Source organism: Pan troglodytes, chromosome 10, assembly GCF_028858775.2.
Source record: "Pan troglodytes isolate AG18354 chromosome 10, NHGRI_mPanTro3-v2.0_pri, whole genome shotgun sequence".
NCBI lineage: Eukaryota > Metazoa > Chordata > Mammalia > Primates > Hominidae > Pan > Pan troglodytes.
In genome coordinates this window covers 129,872,892-129,888,351 of record NC_072408.2, presented here as the reverse complement: position 1 = coordinate 129,888,351, position 15,460 = coordinate 129,872,892, and the positions used below count along the sequence as shown (strand labels likewise).

General features: G+C 49.7%; 1 protein-coding gene across 29 annotated transcripts in view; it reads left to right on the top strand.

The window, feature by feature from the left end:
- PITPNM2 (phosphatidylinositol transfer protein membrane associated 2) overlaps positions 1-15,460 on the top strand; it is a 164,563-nt gene that overhangs the window by 103,584 nt on the left and 45,519 nt on the right. For all 29 annotated transcript variants that reach the window (XR_010147815.1, XR_010147816.1, XR_010147818.1 and 26 more), the window contains one exon: positions 12,516-12,688. Coding sequence is in view for 24 of the 29 variants with exons in the window: in XM_054663753.2 (XP_054519728.2) it covers positions 12,611-12,688 (78 nt within the window). In the remaining 5 variants the exon portion in view is untranslated. The remainder of the gene's footprint in view (positions 1-12,515; positions 12,689-15,460) is intronic.

Sequence of the window (15,460 nt, the reverse complement as noted above, 5' to 3'; positions counted from 1 at the left end):
TTCTCTAAATCATGCATCTTTATTAAAAAGCATTAAAGCAGCTCTGTTAGCTTGTGTTGTATCCAGAGTCAGGTGCAGCCACCGTTCACGCATCAATACATAGCTTTAGCCTGGAATATACCGCTTAAATTTTGGGGGCTTTCATTTCTTCCAAAAATGGGAGCATTGTTACCTTTTCCACCTTGGGAGATCATTCTGAAGAAGCAAGAATAAAAAGGCTAAAAGAATTTGTAAGTCATAAAATGCTATTATCAATGCTAGGGGTGCATATGTATATAAATTGATTTAAGTATAGAAGATGATGGTTCAGTTCTTAAGCTATTTACTATCCTGGCTGTACAGTAAGATACACTTGACTCCATCACTTACTGAGTAATAGGGGCAAGGTACCATAATGACACAAAGCCCTGGGTCTCCTTAGTTATAAAAACGGGGCTAATAGCCTTGCAGCACGATATTATTCAGTCATAAAAAGCAATGAAGTTCTCGCAATGCTACAACATGAACCTCAAAAACATGATGCCAAGTGAAAAAGCCCAGACACAGAAAGCACATATTGTATGACTCCACCAATAGGAAATGTCCAGAATAGGCAAATCCATCAAAACAGAAAGCAGCTTAGTGGGTGCCAGGGGCTGGGGCAACGGGAAGTGACTGCTTAATGAGCTTAATGAGAAATGGGCTTTCTTTTTGGGTGAGGAAAATGTTCTGGAATTAGATAGGGGTGATGGTTTCACAACTCTGTGAGTATACTAAAAACCACTTTAAAGTGGTGAATTACATGGCATGTGAGTTATATCACAATAAAATACTTAAATAAGTGGGGACAATACATCTAACTCGGGGGAGTTGTGAGGATTAAGTCACTTACAATGTATTAATAGGGCCCAAGTGTGTAAAACCATGGGCCAGATTTATAAACCAAGGAGCAAGAAGAAGAGTCTGGTTGCCAGGTGTGCCTGCCAGAGGGTGGGGGCTGTTGGGATGTGGGGTCTGATGAGACCCTGGCACCATTTTCAGGAGGGGGCCATTCACACTGGGAATGCCTTCAGGAAAGGCAGGACTGGGCAGACTGTGTATTTTCTCCTACACCCTCCTCCTCACAGGATGCATGAAGGATGAGGGGCCAGGGTCGGGGTGGGGACTAAGTGTCTGACTGTTCAGCTGCTCTGGCATCTGTGTCTTTAAGGAGTTGACTGTTGTAATGTGGCAAGTTTGGGAAACCCTGTCTTAGGCGACACAGAGAGCTGTGGGCAATTTCTCTGAGCTAAAGGGCTGTGACACCCTCGCTGGGACACCCAGGGACGGCTGGGTCTGTACCCCACTCAGCCATAGCTATTGCAGAAAGAGTCACGGGGGCTCAGAGTGGTGGGCTGGTGCGCCTTTGGTACCATGAGTAGGGTGGGCTTAAGGAGACAGGACTAGGGACACTGGCTACTGACACTGGCTACTGAGACTCCAGCATGGCGTTTGTGCCTCTCTGGACTTGAGGTTAGCCCCACAGCGCTCCTTGCAGGCTGCACAATACCAGCTGTTATTTTGGAGCAACAAAAATTCATAATTTGCAGCTGATAACTAACAGGCACCCGAGTCAGTTGGCTGACAGCCTCAGTGCTGGAATCTTGCACATGGTGGGCTCCAAGTGGAAGTTTATTGGGAGGTATGTTGGCCAAGTAAAGAGGAGAACCTTGTCCAGGGAAAAACTCAATCCCAGCATTGTGCCCACCTGCTCACAAGCCATGGGGAGGCATCTGCAGCCAACATTCAATCCATTTGTGTTAAATGCAGGAATTAAGGAAAGACTGAATTTGATGAGAATTGTCTGCCGACTTAGCCACATGGAGGTCATTTGTGACCTTGACCAATATGGTTTCAGTGGAGTGGGGGTGGTCAAAGTGGGTTGGAAAGAGATCAGGAGGTGAGACAATGGAAACAGCAAGTATAGCTAAGCTTGAGGAGGATTTGCTATAAAGGGGATCAAAGAAGCAGGGTGGTGCCAAGGAGGTAGAGTTGAGGGGGGCTGTGGCATGTTGTTTTGTTTTGGTTTTGCAGATATATGGGAGCTATAACTTGCATGTTTGAACGCTGATGGTGAATGAGGAGGTCCATTAGGGAGACAAGAGAGGGGAGCATTTCGGGAGAAGGTCCCTGAATGACAAGAGGGCATGGGCCCCAGTGACAGAGAGTTGGCCTTCAGTAGGAGCAGAGCCGTCCATGCATTGCAACAGCAGCTAGTGGATTGGTGCAATGGGTTGGTCCATTTGATGATGGGAATTTGAGGAAACAAAGAAGACTGGAGCCAGGCATGGTACACATGCCTGTGGTCCCAGCTACTTAAGGAGGCTGAGGCAGGAAGATCGCTTGAGCCCAGGAGTTGGAGGCTGCAGTGAGCTAAGATCATGCCACTGTGTTCTATCTAGCCTGGGCAAAGAGTGAGACTCCATCTCCAAAAAAATTAATGATAAAAAAGTAACGAAGACTCAAGATGGAGAGAAGGTATAAAATCAGGAGTGGGAAATAGTGAAGGAACTGAATCACTGAAGTAGGACTGCAGGAGCTGTGCCCTCCTGGAGTGTCCTGTCAGAGTTTTGAAGGCTGGCTCAGAGGAGTAAGCACTCAGGGGCCTTTGTATTCTCATTATGTATCTACTCTGTCATCACAAGGGCTTATCACCAGTTCAGGAGTAACCCGGGTGAAAATCTCAGCAGTGCCTCTTATCAACTCTGGTGTCTTGGATGGTTCCGGAAAGCTCTGATTTCCCTGGAGAATTGATTGAGCTGAGTTTTGCTTTGGGACAGGGCCTGCAGCACAGCCAGCTCTCTGCCAACAGGCTCTCAGCCTCTAAGCATCTCAGGGGGCCCTCCCTTCTGCATGCCCCAGAAGCTGAGACCTTTCACCCCTAAAGGACTGGCCATTTCTAAGGCCAATGGCCTCCTGAAAAGCCCTGGCACTTCTTATGTAGGAGGATGGTCTGGGTGCTGCTGCTGAAATGGTGGTGGCCTCAGGGACGTGACCAGGAGTGAGAAAGGAAAGCCCCTGAGCAAACCCCAGCCTACGATTTTGTAGCCACAGCTTAGACCCTAACTGCTGGGGCCAAGGTCCCCTCTGGGCTTGTTTCTGTTGTCACATCTAAGCCTCCCGTGGCATTTTGTTTAAGGGCCCAGTCTTATTTCAGCCATACTCAGTGTTAAATTAGGGGAGCACCAACCCTGGAGGCCAGTGTGGTGGTGGTAGTAGCTCTGTGACCAGCAGGGTCCCTAGAGGACCAGGGTAGGAGGTGAGTTCCAAATAATTCTCCTTCATGCCGTGCTTATCATCTTGGAGGCTCTGAGTTTCAAGCTTATTTCCTCACATGCACATTTGTGCCCGTTTCCACCCAACTGAGGTTGCTATGCTGATAGCCACAGCCAGGGAGGAGGAGTCATAAAAACAGGGCCCCCTTGCCTTGCCGCAGTCCTTGAGCAGGATGCGCCCTCTCAGAGCCTGCTCTGTGGTCTGCACCACTGCTTCCCTGGGTCTGTTGTTTGGGTTGAGGCATTACATAGCGATGCCTCATAACTTAACTCTAGCATCCCACTCCTGCTCCTGGAGCTGCAGAGCACTGCAAGCCCCACGGTGCCCCCAGGTGGCCGCTGTGCTGTGGGATCTGGTGACCAACTCCTGCAGTGGCTTGGCAGTTGCCCCAGCTTGGCACTCCAGGTGTACAATGGTGAGATTTATGACTTTCTGTGGGATTTGGGGTAACTGCAGCAGTGCCCAGGGCTTTAAAGCTCTCTGGGGCCCCCTCTTCACTGCCCAGGCCAGCGTTAGAGGAAGGAGTCAGGTCCTGCTTAAAGGTGTCAAGGAATCTGTGGGGGGTGGGGGTAGGAGCTGTGTCCTCCTGCTCAAAGTCTCCTTGGTCCTTGCCCTTCCAGCCTGGCCACCCCTGCCTCATGAACCTGAAGCTCTTTCTGTGTCACTTTTCTTCTCTAATGCCTGGGAGTTTGTGGCTGGGTGGAGGGAGAAGCTGGGAGTCAGGGTCCTGGTTCCCAACCCAGCTCTCTGCCTGCTTCCTGAGCCTTAGTCTCCTGATTTGTAAGGGGAGGGTTGGCCTGCAGCAGGGTCCTCTGCTTGTTTCTTAGCCCAGAAATCCTTTCTTCAAAAGAAATCTCTGCTGGAAGCCCAGTGTCTAACACATAAAGGTGGAACTACTCTGGGGCAGGGATTGGACGATTCTGTGGGTCTGTGACCTCTCCTGCTTTCAGCTCCAGGACACAGAGAGGCAGCTGATCAGTGCTAACCTCATAACACACACCTTCAGAGCAGCCACACACTCCTGCAACCCCAGCCCAGGCATAAGGGGATGGTTGCTGGACAAAGAACAGCCCCTTATCCCTCTGTGCTGCCTCCCATTCATCCAGAGCTTTGGGTCCCTGGATACACATAGATGGTTAGGGGAGGCCTGGGGAGCCTTGTCTGGCTGCATCTGGAGAGGAAGTACTTTTACCATTGCCTGCTTCAGCTCCTGATTGGGAACCAGTAGGTTTGGGAAGCAGAGAGCAGAAGGAAGCTCTCTTAGAGCAAGAGGAGAGGGACTCAAGGGAGGCAGAAGGAGGTTATGGATACCCACAGTCCTGAGTCCCAGGCCCCCAGACCTGCCGCTGGCTCCCTCGCTTCCCACTGCTGCAAAAACCGGGGCTCCCGCTGGCTTGGCTTGGAGTAGCTTCCAGACTTAATAACCAGAATGCAGCTGAACTGCGTTTGGATGGATTCCATCCCCTCTTAACTTTGCACAGCCTCACTAAATTCCATCTGTGACGTCAGACCCCTGCTAATCATGGAAAAACAGATTAAGTTCTGTAAACACAATTCTCGTGCTTCCCCTCCCAGTCAGGGTGTCTCGTGGCCTCCACTTAAAGGAGCTGTCCACCTCGCCTCGTCCTGGGCCAAACCCCAGTAATCCACTTTAAGTCTTCATCACATGCCTCCAGCCTGGCCACCCCTGCCTCATGAATCTGAAGCTCTTTCTGTGTCACTTTTCTCCTCTACTCCCTGGGAGGTTCAGGAAGATCTTTGGGCTCCAGCCTGGGAGGCCCAGCTGGTGCTCTGTGTCTTGGTGGGAAGCCATGCCCTTGATTCTTTGGGTGACATCCCTCACAGCTCTTCTTGGTCGTCTGCCTGTGCCTGGAACCCTAGTCTGGATGCATCCTGCACCTCACGCCTTGCCCACGGCTGGTCTCTTGCTCCATGGCCTCCCTGAGTGGCCCCACTCTGACATGGTCTGGCCAGGTGTTTACTCAAAGACATCAGTGAACATGGGGCTGGGGGTTCTTTCTAGGGTCGTGAATGCCAGGGTCTGGAACCTGAAGACTTTTCTAAGGGCCAGGGCCCAGGTGCCACATTTGAAGCCCAGGGAAGGGTCCCTGTCATCCCTGGAGCAGAGCCATGTGGGCTGTGCATGTGGGCGACCACCCAGACCCCTTGCCTGGCCTTCCTCCCTGAAGGGCCTCTGGAGACCTGTATGTGTTTTTTTTTCTCTGTCTGTGCCAGGCCCCAAAAGATGCCCTGCAGACAGCAGTAAAACATAATTCTGTCTAACCCGTCACGACTCCGGCAGAGACGAGATGAAATGTGTGTCTGTCTCGCTAGCACCCAGGCAGCTGGACTGGGTGTAATGAGATTGTCTGAGTGAGGGTTCAGCTTTGGGCAAAGGGGGCTCCAGGGAGAGGCAGACACACAAGTCACACTGCTCTGATACGGGAGGGTCTGCCGTGCTCCCTGGCCTCAGCTCAACCAGGGAGAAAGTGAGGAGGACCCTATCTCACCCCAGTAGGTCCGTGCCTGGCTGTAAGGCCAACCAGCACCACAGCAGGGCTGCTCCTCCTTCAGGCCTAGGTTTATTGTCTGCACCTGGGGGTAGGCAGCCCTACCAGGAAGCCCACAGGCCCTGTATCTCAGGGACCCGCCTTCCAGACCCTGCTAGGGACAGCAGTGCCACCTTGTTGTTCACTCTTGCTAGATGAACACTGGTTGGAACAGGGCTGAGCACTTCATGTGCATCACCTCATTTAATCTACAGACACCCCAGCTGGGCAGGGGTGGTTCTTACCCCCAGAAGACAAAATGAAAGATCAAAGGATTAAGCAATTTGCCCACTGTCACAGCTAACAGGTGGCAGAAGGTCTAGCTGATTATTTTGTTTTAATCACAACACTACCAGCCCTTCTCTGTCTGTTTACACACACACCACTCAAATGCTACAGCTGCTGCCTTCTGAAACATCAGGTAATAAAGTGCAGGTAAAAGTTGCCCACAAAGTCCATCCATCTGATGGACCCTCTCCAGCATTCAGTCAACGTTTATTCCACACTCTTCATACAAACAGACATGTACAGAGTAGTAATAATCTTTTTTTAAAAAAGTATCATGTTCTACATGAATTTTTAAAGTAAAAATTAAATTTAATCTTTTTTTAAAAAGTATCATGTTCTACATGATCTTTTTTTAAAAAAGTATCATGTTCTATAAAGTATCATGTTCTACATGAGTTTTTAAGGTAAAAATTAAATTTAATGTTATTTGAATTTAACCAGACAAATGTATCAATTTTCATGTATCTCAAGTGAAATGGGAGTTGCTAAACTGAGGAAAAAGATTTCTTTATTGTAAGTGATAATAGTCCTAAAAGGTTAAAGGTGAGAGAAAAGCTTTTGAAAATAGCTTGATTGAAGTATAATAACATACCATACATATACTCATTTAAAGTATACGATTAAATGGTTTTGGTATATTATTGATTTTTTTAAATTGTGGTAAGTATATATATAACATAAACTTTGCTATTTTAACAGTTTTTAAGTGTACTATTTCATCACAGTAAATATATTCACAATGTTGAGCAACCATCACCACTACCACTTCCAAAGCTTTTTTATCACCCAAATAGAAACTCTGTAACTATTAAACAACTACTCCCATTTCCTCCAACCCCAGCCCCTGGTGACCTCTAATCTATTTTCTGAGAGAAAAACTTTTAAAAGGTTAAAGTCATTAATTTTTTTTTAATAATAAACTTTATTTATTTTTTGAGATAGGGTCTCGCTCTGTTGCCCAAGCTGGAGTGCAGTGGCACGGTCTTGGCTCACTGCAACCTCCACCTCCCGGGCTCAAGGGATCCTCCCACCTCAGCCTCCCAAGTAGCTGGCACTACAGGCACTCCACCACACCTGGCTAACTTTTGTATTTTTTGTAGAGATGGGGTTTCACCACGTTGCTCAGGCTGGTCTCAAACTCCTGACCTCAAGTGATCTGCCTACCTTGGCCTCCCAAAGTACTGGGATTAAGGCGTGAGCCACCTAAACTTTATTTTTTTTAAGAGCCGTTTTAGATTCACGGCAAAATTGAGTGGCAAGTACGGAGTTCCCATATGCCCCTTCCCCCACTCTCAGCATCACACATCAATGTGCCCTGTTTGTTACAATGAATGAGCCTGCAGTGACATGGCATCGCCCTAAGTCTGTAGATTACACAAGGGCTCACTCTTGATGTTGTACTTTCTATGGGTTTGGACAAATGTATGAGGACATGCATCCGCCATTGTAGTATCCCACAGAGTACTTTTACTGCCCTAAAAATCCTCCATTCTCTGCCTGTTCATCTCTCACTAATTTTTCTACCTACTTAATGAACCAACTTCTATGCTATGGAAGTTGAGGAAACGATATTTCTACCTTTGTTCTTCTCCAAATTTGTCTTAGTTGTATTATCATTTGTGTACAGTGTTGAGGTTTTGATAGTCAGTTCAATCACATAATTGCCATGATTTCAAAAATATCAATGCTGTGTTCATCAGGATTTCTCCATTTATTACCTCATTTTGACTTATCTTTTTGGTTAGTTGGATTTCAACATCAGATAATTTTTTCTTTTTTTTTGAATTTTATGTATTTATTTATTTTTGAGACAGGGCCTTGCTCTGTGATTCAGGCTGGAGTGCAGTGGCGCAAACATGGCTCACTGCAGCCTTGACCTCCTGTGCTCAAGCCATCCTTTCACCTCATCTCCCCAGGATGCAGCCCGGCCGTGCCAGGGGTGCATGGTGGGAGGCCACTCGATGGAGCCCCATGTTCCTGCCCTGGGGCCTTTGCTCACGCTGTTCCTTCTTACTGGATTGAGTCCTTCTCACACCTACCCTCAGCTCTGCCCTTAGCCTCCCCAAGTGTCTGGATTACAGGTGTCTGCCGCCTTGCCCAGCTAATTTTTTTTAAGTGTATGATTTTTTGAAGAGACAGGATCTCACTGTATTGCCCAGGCTGGTCTTGAACTCCTGGGCTCAGGTAATCCTCCTGCCTTGGTTTCCCAAAGTGCTAGGATTATAGGTGTGAGCCACCGTGCCCGGCCAGGTAATTATTTTTTAGATGACTTTAAGGATGTCTAAGCCCCTAAACTCATGCTTCAGAGAGCCCCACCTCATCTCCCCAAGATGCAGCCTGGCCATGCCAGGGGCACATGGTGGGAAGCCACTCAATGGAGCCCCACGTTCCTGCCCTGGGACCTTTGCTCACGCTATTCCTTCTTACTGGATTGAGTCCTTCTCACACCCGCCCTCAGCTCTGCCGAGCAGAATCCCATGGATCTCAGAGAGCCTGGCTCCGCCTTCCATGAAGCCTTTCCTGAGACCCCTCTGGACTGAGCAACTTATCTTGTTTTCATGACACTCATGGTAACTCCAGAAGTCAGATAGTATTATCCCCATTTTATATATGGAGAGACCGAGGCTCAGCAGGTACAGGGGCTTTTCCAGGAGGTCACACAGCTGGTAAAGGCATTGTGAGGCTTTGCAGTCAGATCCCAGAGTGAGCTCCAAACTGTCACCTCCCGTCAAATTCTGTGTCACTCTTAGAGTTCTGAGTCCTCTCTCCTATTAGTCACCCGTGCACTTAACTGTAAGATATAGAACCATTTATTTGTTTTTTCTTTCTTCCTATCCATGTATCTACCTACTTACTTACCTCTACAGCTCTTTAGTTCCTTGCGGGCAGAAACACGGTTGCTTTTCCCTAAGCCAGCCTTGATGGAATTGCATCCTGAGCACTTGCACTTTCTGATGCTCTTCCACCATGTGGCTGCTGCCCTTGCACAGTCCTAAGCTTTGCCCCGCTCCACCCAGGTGCCAGGAGCCTCCAAGGGGCCTCTGGGCCCTCCAGGTGTGTGTTCCCTCTCTGTCTCTGTCCCTCTGCCTGCACGCAAAAATATCCCAGCGGAGCTGTGGACAGCACCTGTGCAATTAACAGCTCACCTGACAGCTTGTCCGTGGGGGAACATCATTAGGTATCTGTTCCAGACATGTGCTCGCAGAGCCTTTGAAATCAGAGACCCAAGCCAGTGTCTGGGTGCTGGCTCAGGATGCGAGATTTCACCCCTGGTTGTTATTTGAGGTGATGGAGACATTTAAGGAACATTATGAATCTGGCTCAGGGGGTCCTACCTTGCTAGTGCCTGGTGGTCCTGGAATCTGAGAGGATTGAGAAAGGACTGATTTGCGTGGGGATGAGCAGGGCAGGTCATGTACCCTGGAGGGGTTAAGACTCTCAAAGGGCAGAATGCTTAGACTCCTAAGGTTTCTGAAGAACATTTAGAGTCTGTGTCTGACCATGTTATTTAGATGACTAAATGAGACTTGCCCACTCTGGGTCACTGCATTTGCCCCACAGTAAAGGAGCCCACCTGAGGCCCCACAGAGGCGGAGTGGGTGCTGCACGTCACACAGGTGTACTGCTTCACACCAAGCACCTGCTGTGCCTTCCTAGTTGGGCGATGCTGGGGCTTCAATGAAGAACCACGTGAAGAAGCTTCAGAAACAACCCCCATTGAACTTCAGTTTTCCCTTCCTGTCTCCAACCCTAATTTCCTCCAACTTCCCTCAAACATAAAGCTCTCTCTCCTTTATGTATGTAAGTTTCTCAGATCAGGTGCCTGTGCTACCCTCCCAGCCAGCTGGAAGTCCATCCAGGTGTCAGACTTGGGTCCCTTGCTACTTTGGCCGAGCCAGCTCTTGTTTCACACCTCACAGGATAAGGTGCAGCCTGGGCACTGTAGGGCCATTGCTTCTCTCTCCTGTGTCCTCAGCTTCCAGCCAGGTTTGAGAATAGACATGTGGGCCTAGGTGGAGCTGAGTCTGGGAGTATGGGGAAGAACTCCACAGGGCCTCAGGCCCTAAACTTGCAGGTCCCATGGGCTGTTAGCTAGACCCATTGACCTTGAAGAAGGTCAGCAATGGTCTTTTTTCACTTGAGCACAGCCTCTGGGGAGCTTTGGGGTTGATCAGGGATCAGAAAGGCTGGTGGACAGGTCGCAGGAGAGGGGAAGCCCCTCCTAGCAAGAGTCCTTATGGATATAGCAGGGCCTGGGGCCACCCCAAGGAGGGGAACAGGGCAAGGAAACTTCCCAGAGAGAGGGGAGCTAGAGGGGATTTCTGTGTCCAGGTGATGCTGCTCAGCAGCACCGTGGGGAGTCTGGGTCAGAGACCTCCAAGGGGCAGTTGGGGTCTGGGATCCAGGGTTATCTTATCTACAGCCAGCAGATGTTGGGTGCAGTTTCTGGGGTATATAAAGTATCTAGGCTCTAATCGGCTAAAAAAGAGCTTCACTTGGACTATATTTAAAGCAACTGGATGTGAGAATTGGGTTCTTTTTTAATAGAGAGGAGGGTCTTGCTATGTTTCCCAGGCTGGTCTTGAGCTTGCTTGACCTCAAGCAGTCCACCTGCCTTGGCATCCCATAATGCCAGGATGGATGTGAGAATTTGAATGGGCTTCGGGCTGACGTTCCTACCTGCTGTGAACTAAACAACTGGGAGCCGCTGTTTTAGGCTAGCACAAGGGATGGAGCCCCTTTATCAGACCTTTCCTCTCTCTGTCTTTCTCCCTAAGTGGCTTATTTAAGAACTTCTTTTAACCCTGTCTACTGGTATTCCTGAGAGTTCTGGTAAATGTTTTTCTCAACCTTGTTAGCTACCCAGTAATGCTTTAGCACCTGGGTGATACTCCAATGCCCGATAGAGAGCCGTGCCCTGGGGAAGTTGCCTGACTGGCCAGGCCCTTGCTTTTATCACTTAGCAGGAGTCCTGCCCATGGTCACTGTGAATCCTCCCTGGCTGCTGTCCTTGGAGTAGTCTTGCTAAAATACTACCCTTAGCCGGGTGTGGGTGGCGTGCATCTGTAGTCCCAGCTACTCTGGAGGCTGAGGCAGAAGGATAGCTTGAGCCCAGGAGATCAAGGCTGCAGTGAGCTGGGATTGCACCACTGCACTCTAGCCTGGGTGCAGAGTGAGACCTTGTCTCTAAACAATAAATAAATGTAAAATTTATTTATCGTCCATCCTGAAAACCTTCACTTGGCTTCATGTTAACAGCATGTGACCTTTGGAGGTGACCAAATGATATTTATGGCAAAGCTTCAGCCATCTCGGGCTTGGGTTTTAAGGGGTGATTTCATTTTCCGGATAACTGAGTATGCGCCTCTTCCAAGCACTAAGTTTTTTTTTTTTTTTTTTTTGAGACGGAGTTTCACTCTTGTCCCCCAGGCTGGAGTGCAATGGCACGATCTCAGCTCACTGCAACCTCCGCCTCCTGGGTTCAAGCGATTCTCCTGCCTCAGCTTCCCAAGTAGTTGGGACCACAGGCTCCTGCCACCACCTGCAGCTAATTTTTGTGTTTTTAGTAGAGACGGGGTTTCACCATGTTGGCCAGTCTGGTCTTGAACGCCGAACCTCAAGTGATCTGCCTACCTTGGCCTCCCAAAGTGCTGGGATTACAAGTGTGAGCCACTGTGCCCGGCCCAGTTTAAAAAAAAATGTGATTGCTTAGGGACAAATCTTCATCAAATATATTCTTTGTCTCTTAAATAGAGGTGGCTATGAGCACACTCTCTGCTTATCTTGTCTCATCTACTTCCCAGACATAGCCCAATGGAAGGAATAAAATAGATGCCAATAAATGTTTCTTATTGGATTGAACTGAAACCAAACTTTAAATCACTCAGAGTCTCCCCCTTGGGATGTAGTGATGTCATCTGCCCCTAATGGCATGGCTCAGACTGCTGACTTGTGAATGTCTCATGTCTGTGCTGCTTAGTTTTATTTGATCTGCCTGCCTTTCCCTGACCAGCTATCATTACTCACTGTGTCAGTACCGGGGAAATAGATGCTGTACCTTGTTAGGATTGTGAGTAAAACAAGAGCACGGTGTTCTTACCCTGGCCCTTGCTAATGGAGTGACAATTCTTTACTTCCCCGTGGCTGTTTGTTGATCAGAGAGCTTACACATAGCCTCTCACTTGTCCTTTTGGTAGCTGTTAGCAAACAAGAAAAATAAAGGTTGGAAAGGAGAGAACCTGCTCAAAGTTGCACCGTTGGATCATGCCTGATCAGAGGCCAGAATTCCAGCCTCAGGTGTAGACCGGGCCTTTCCTCTGTGCTATGGTATTCACCAGCCTTTGCAGAAAGTGACTGTTCTGTTCTGTCCTCTCTGTCTCCCAGGGGTCCTTGGTGAATTTTGTCATGGTTATTTAAGGAACCTTGCCTAGAAGTCCCAACTTGCAGTTCCCCATCGACGGGAAGGCTTGGACTCCAAGATGATTATAAAGGAATATCGGATTCCTCTGCCAATGACCGTGGAGGAGTACCGCATCGCCCAGCTGTACATGATACAGGTGGGTCGTGGGGCAAGGGTGGGTCATGGGGTGAGGGTGGGTCGCGCCAGCGCACAGACACCACATGTGGGTTAGGTGGAGTTGTGGCCTTCACAGTGCAGTGCCTGCCCCAGAACTTCCTGGTAAGTGTGAATTGTGCTGGACCCCTGGCCTCTAGGCACGATGCCAGGCGCACTGAGCACACCATGGGCGCGCGGCATCAGATTGCTTTCCGGCACTGTGTCCCGCCGCCTACAACGCGAACACTTGCCCTTGCGTTCAGCACCATTATCTCCCTGGCCCAGACGTTATCCCTATGTTTTCCTATGTTTCAGTTTGCCTGGGCTGCCATCAGTAAATACCACAAACTGGGGGCGTAGAGGAACACACTTCCTCACAGTTCTGGGGGCCGGAAGTCCCAGATCAAGGCCTGGCAAGTGTGGTTTCTGGTGAGGGCCCTCTTCCTGGCTTGCACATGGGCGCCTTCTCCCTGTTTCCTAACATGGCAGAGAGTGAGCAGGCTCTGGTGTCTTCTCTTTTTCTTTTTCTCCTCTGTTTTTTATTTGTGTAAATGTATAGGATACAACTGTAATTTTGTTGCATGCACAGATTGGAAAATGGTGCTTGTAGGGTATCTATCACTCAAATACACTGTACTCATTAAGTAATCCCTCATCTTCCACCCTTCCTTATCTTCTAAGGACACCAGTCCCATTGTGAGGGCCCCACCCATATGATCTCATCTAGCCCTGATTACCACCCAAAGGCCCCATCTCCAAATACCATCACACTGGGGGTCAGGCCTTTTAGGGGGACAGAGACATTCAGTCCATAACACCCCATTCTACAGACAGGAAGCCGTATGAGGCCCAGAGATGTTAAATGCCTTGCCAAGGAGCACAGGGCCTGTCTCCTAGCTCCCAGCTCCGTGCTTTCCTCACCACCCTGACTGCTTGCAAAAAAGCAGTGTCAGACATGTGGCTCACTTACAGACACACACAGGAGTTTGAGGATGACAGGCTCCTTTGATGAGCCAGAGACTCTTGCTTAGGAGACACCTCCAGTCTCCCTACTCAGTGCCTGATCAACCTGGAACACAAGACCTGGCTGCCTCTGGCTGACCCCAGATGGGACCACTGCTCCCACTTGCTGCAGTCCTGGCTGCAGTCCTTTCTATGTAGAGGTTCCATCCCAGCTCTCCTGCTGGCCTTCTGTCCACCCTCAGTGCCTGGCATGGCCTAGCCCGGCAGCTTCCCTCCAGGCTGAGGGTCTTCGGGCTTCCCACACTGATTATGAACCTGCTGTCAGCCTGGCTCTGGCTCCTCTGGGCATATCAGTGCCTCCAGTCCCTGTGACCCAGTGGGGCTTGCCCTCCTCCAGCTTCTTGCTGTACAACCCCTTAATTACAGCATCAGACTGAGTCGTTGGTGTGGGGGAGAGGCTTCAGCAGGGCCTCCACCTCCCATCACTGGCTTCGCCTATTGGGCTCCCACCTTCCACCCAGGTCAGGGGAGGTAGCTGTGAGCTCGCAGCAGAGCCTGCAGCCCCAGCTGCCTTCTGGGAGGAGCTTGAGGAAGCTGCAAGGGTTTGTCCAGGCTCCCCTATGTGGGAGCCTTGGCTGGGAAAAGAACAGAAGGTGAACCCAGCCTCTCCGGGGGGCTGTTTGCTCTGAGCTGCTTCAGAAGGACCACTCAATTCCCTCTTGAACCACTTACCCGATAATTATTTCTAGAGAGTGGAGAGAGAGGAAGCAGCTTAAATCAGCCCCCCATCTCTGAGCACTCTGGAAATAGCTCAGCCTGTTCAAGGACCAGGCTGATCTGCCAGTGCTGCTGTTGTCTTACTGCTTCTCAATTCCCACCCAAGCCAAGGTGAACCCAGACCACAGGAGCCCCTCAGCTCCACCTGGCCTCCCGGTAGCTGTCAAGATCGGGAGGACTGACCTCCAGCCCCCAGGAGATCCCAAAGCTGTTCTGGAGCATAGAATCACCTCTGGGCTCCTCAAAACACCTGTCACTCCAGGTTTTTTTTTGTTTGTTTGTTTGTTTGTTTGTTTGTTTTTGAGACGGAGTCTTGCTCTGTCGCCAGGCTGGAGTGCAGCGTCGTGATCTCGGCTCACTGCAACCTCCACCTCCTGGGTTCAAGCGATTCTCATGCCTCAGCCTCCCGAGTAGCTGGGATTACAGGCACGCACCACCACACCCAGCTAATTTTCGTATTTTTAGTAGAGACAGGGTTTCACCATGTTGGCCAGGACAGTCTCGGTCTCCTGACCTTGTGATCCACTCACCTTGGCCTCCCAAAGTGCTGGGATTACAGGCGTGAGCCATGATGCCCAGCCACTTCAGGGTTTTTTTGAACACCTATCCTTATGCCTCCAATGAATGTAACTGTTAAGCATCATATAGTTCCCTGTTAGACGCTCAGACCTTCCTGCAGCTGTGCAGCCAGGCCCCGTCCATCTAGCCGACACATGCAGTGTCTTTTGAGAAGCTCCATTGATAAGGGTTGTGGCAGGATGGAAACATCTCCCGCCTTGCAGATCATGAGCATCAGCACTCTCAGGGCCCTTCGTGAGAGCCTGTTGGACAGATGGGCATCCTTCCAAGCTAGGCAGAGACACTGTGGCCTCTAAGGGCTAGCTGGAGTCATTGCTGCTCCTCTGAGCTTCCAGAGCCTTTCCCTGTGCACCTTCTGGGTGAGCAAGCATGTGTGCACACGTCTGCTTTCCTGTTAAAAAAGAAAGGTGAAAGAAACCAGGTATTGCCGGGAGAGGTGCTTCTGTGACAGGCA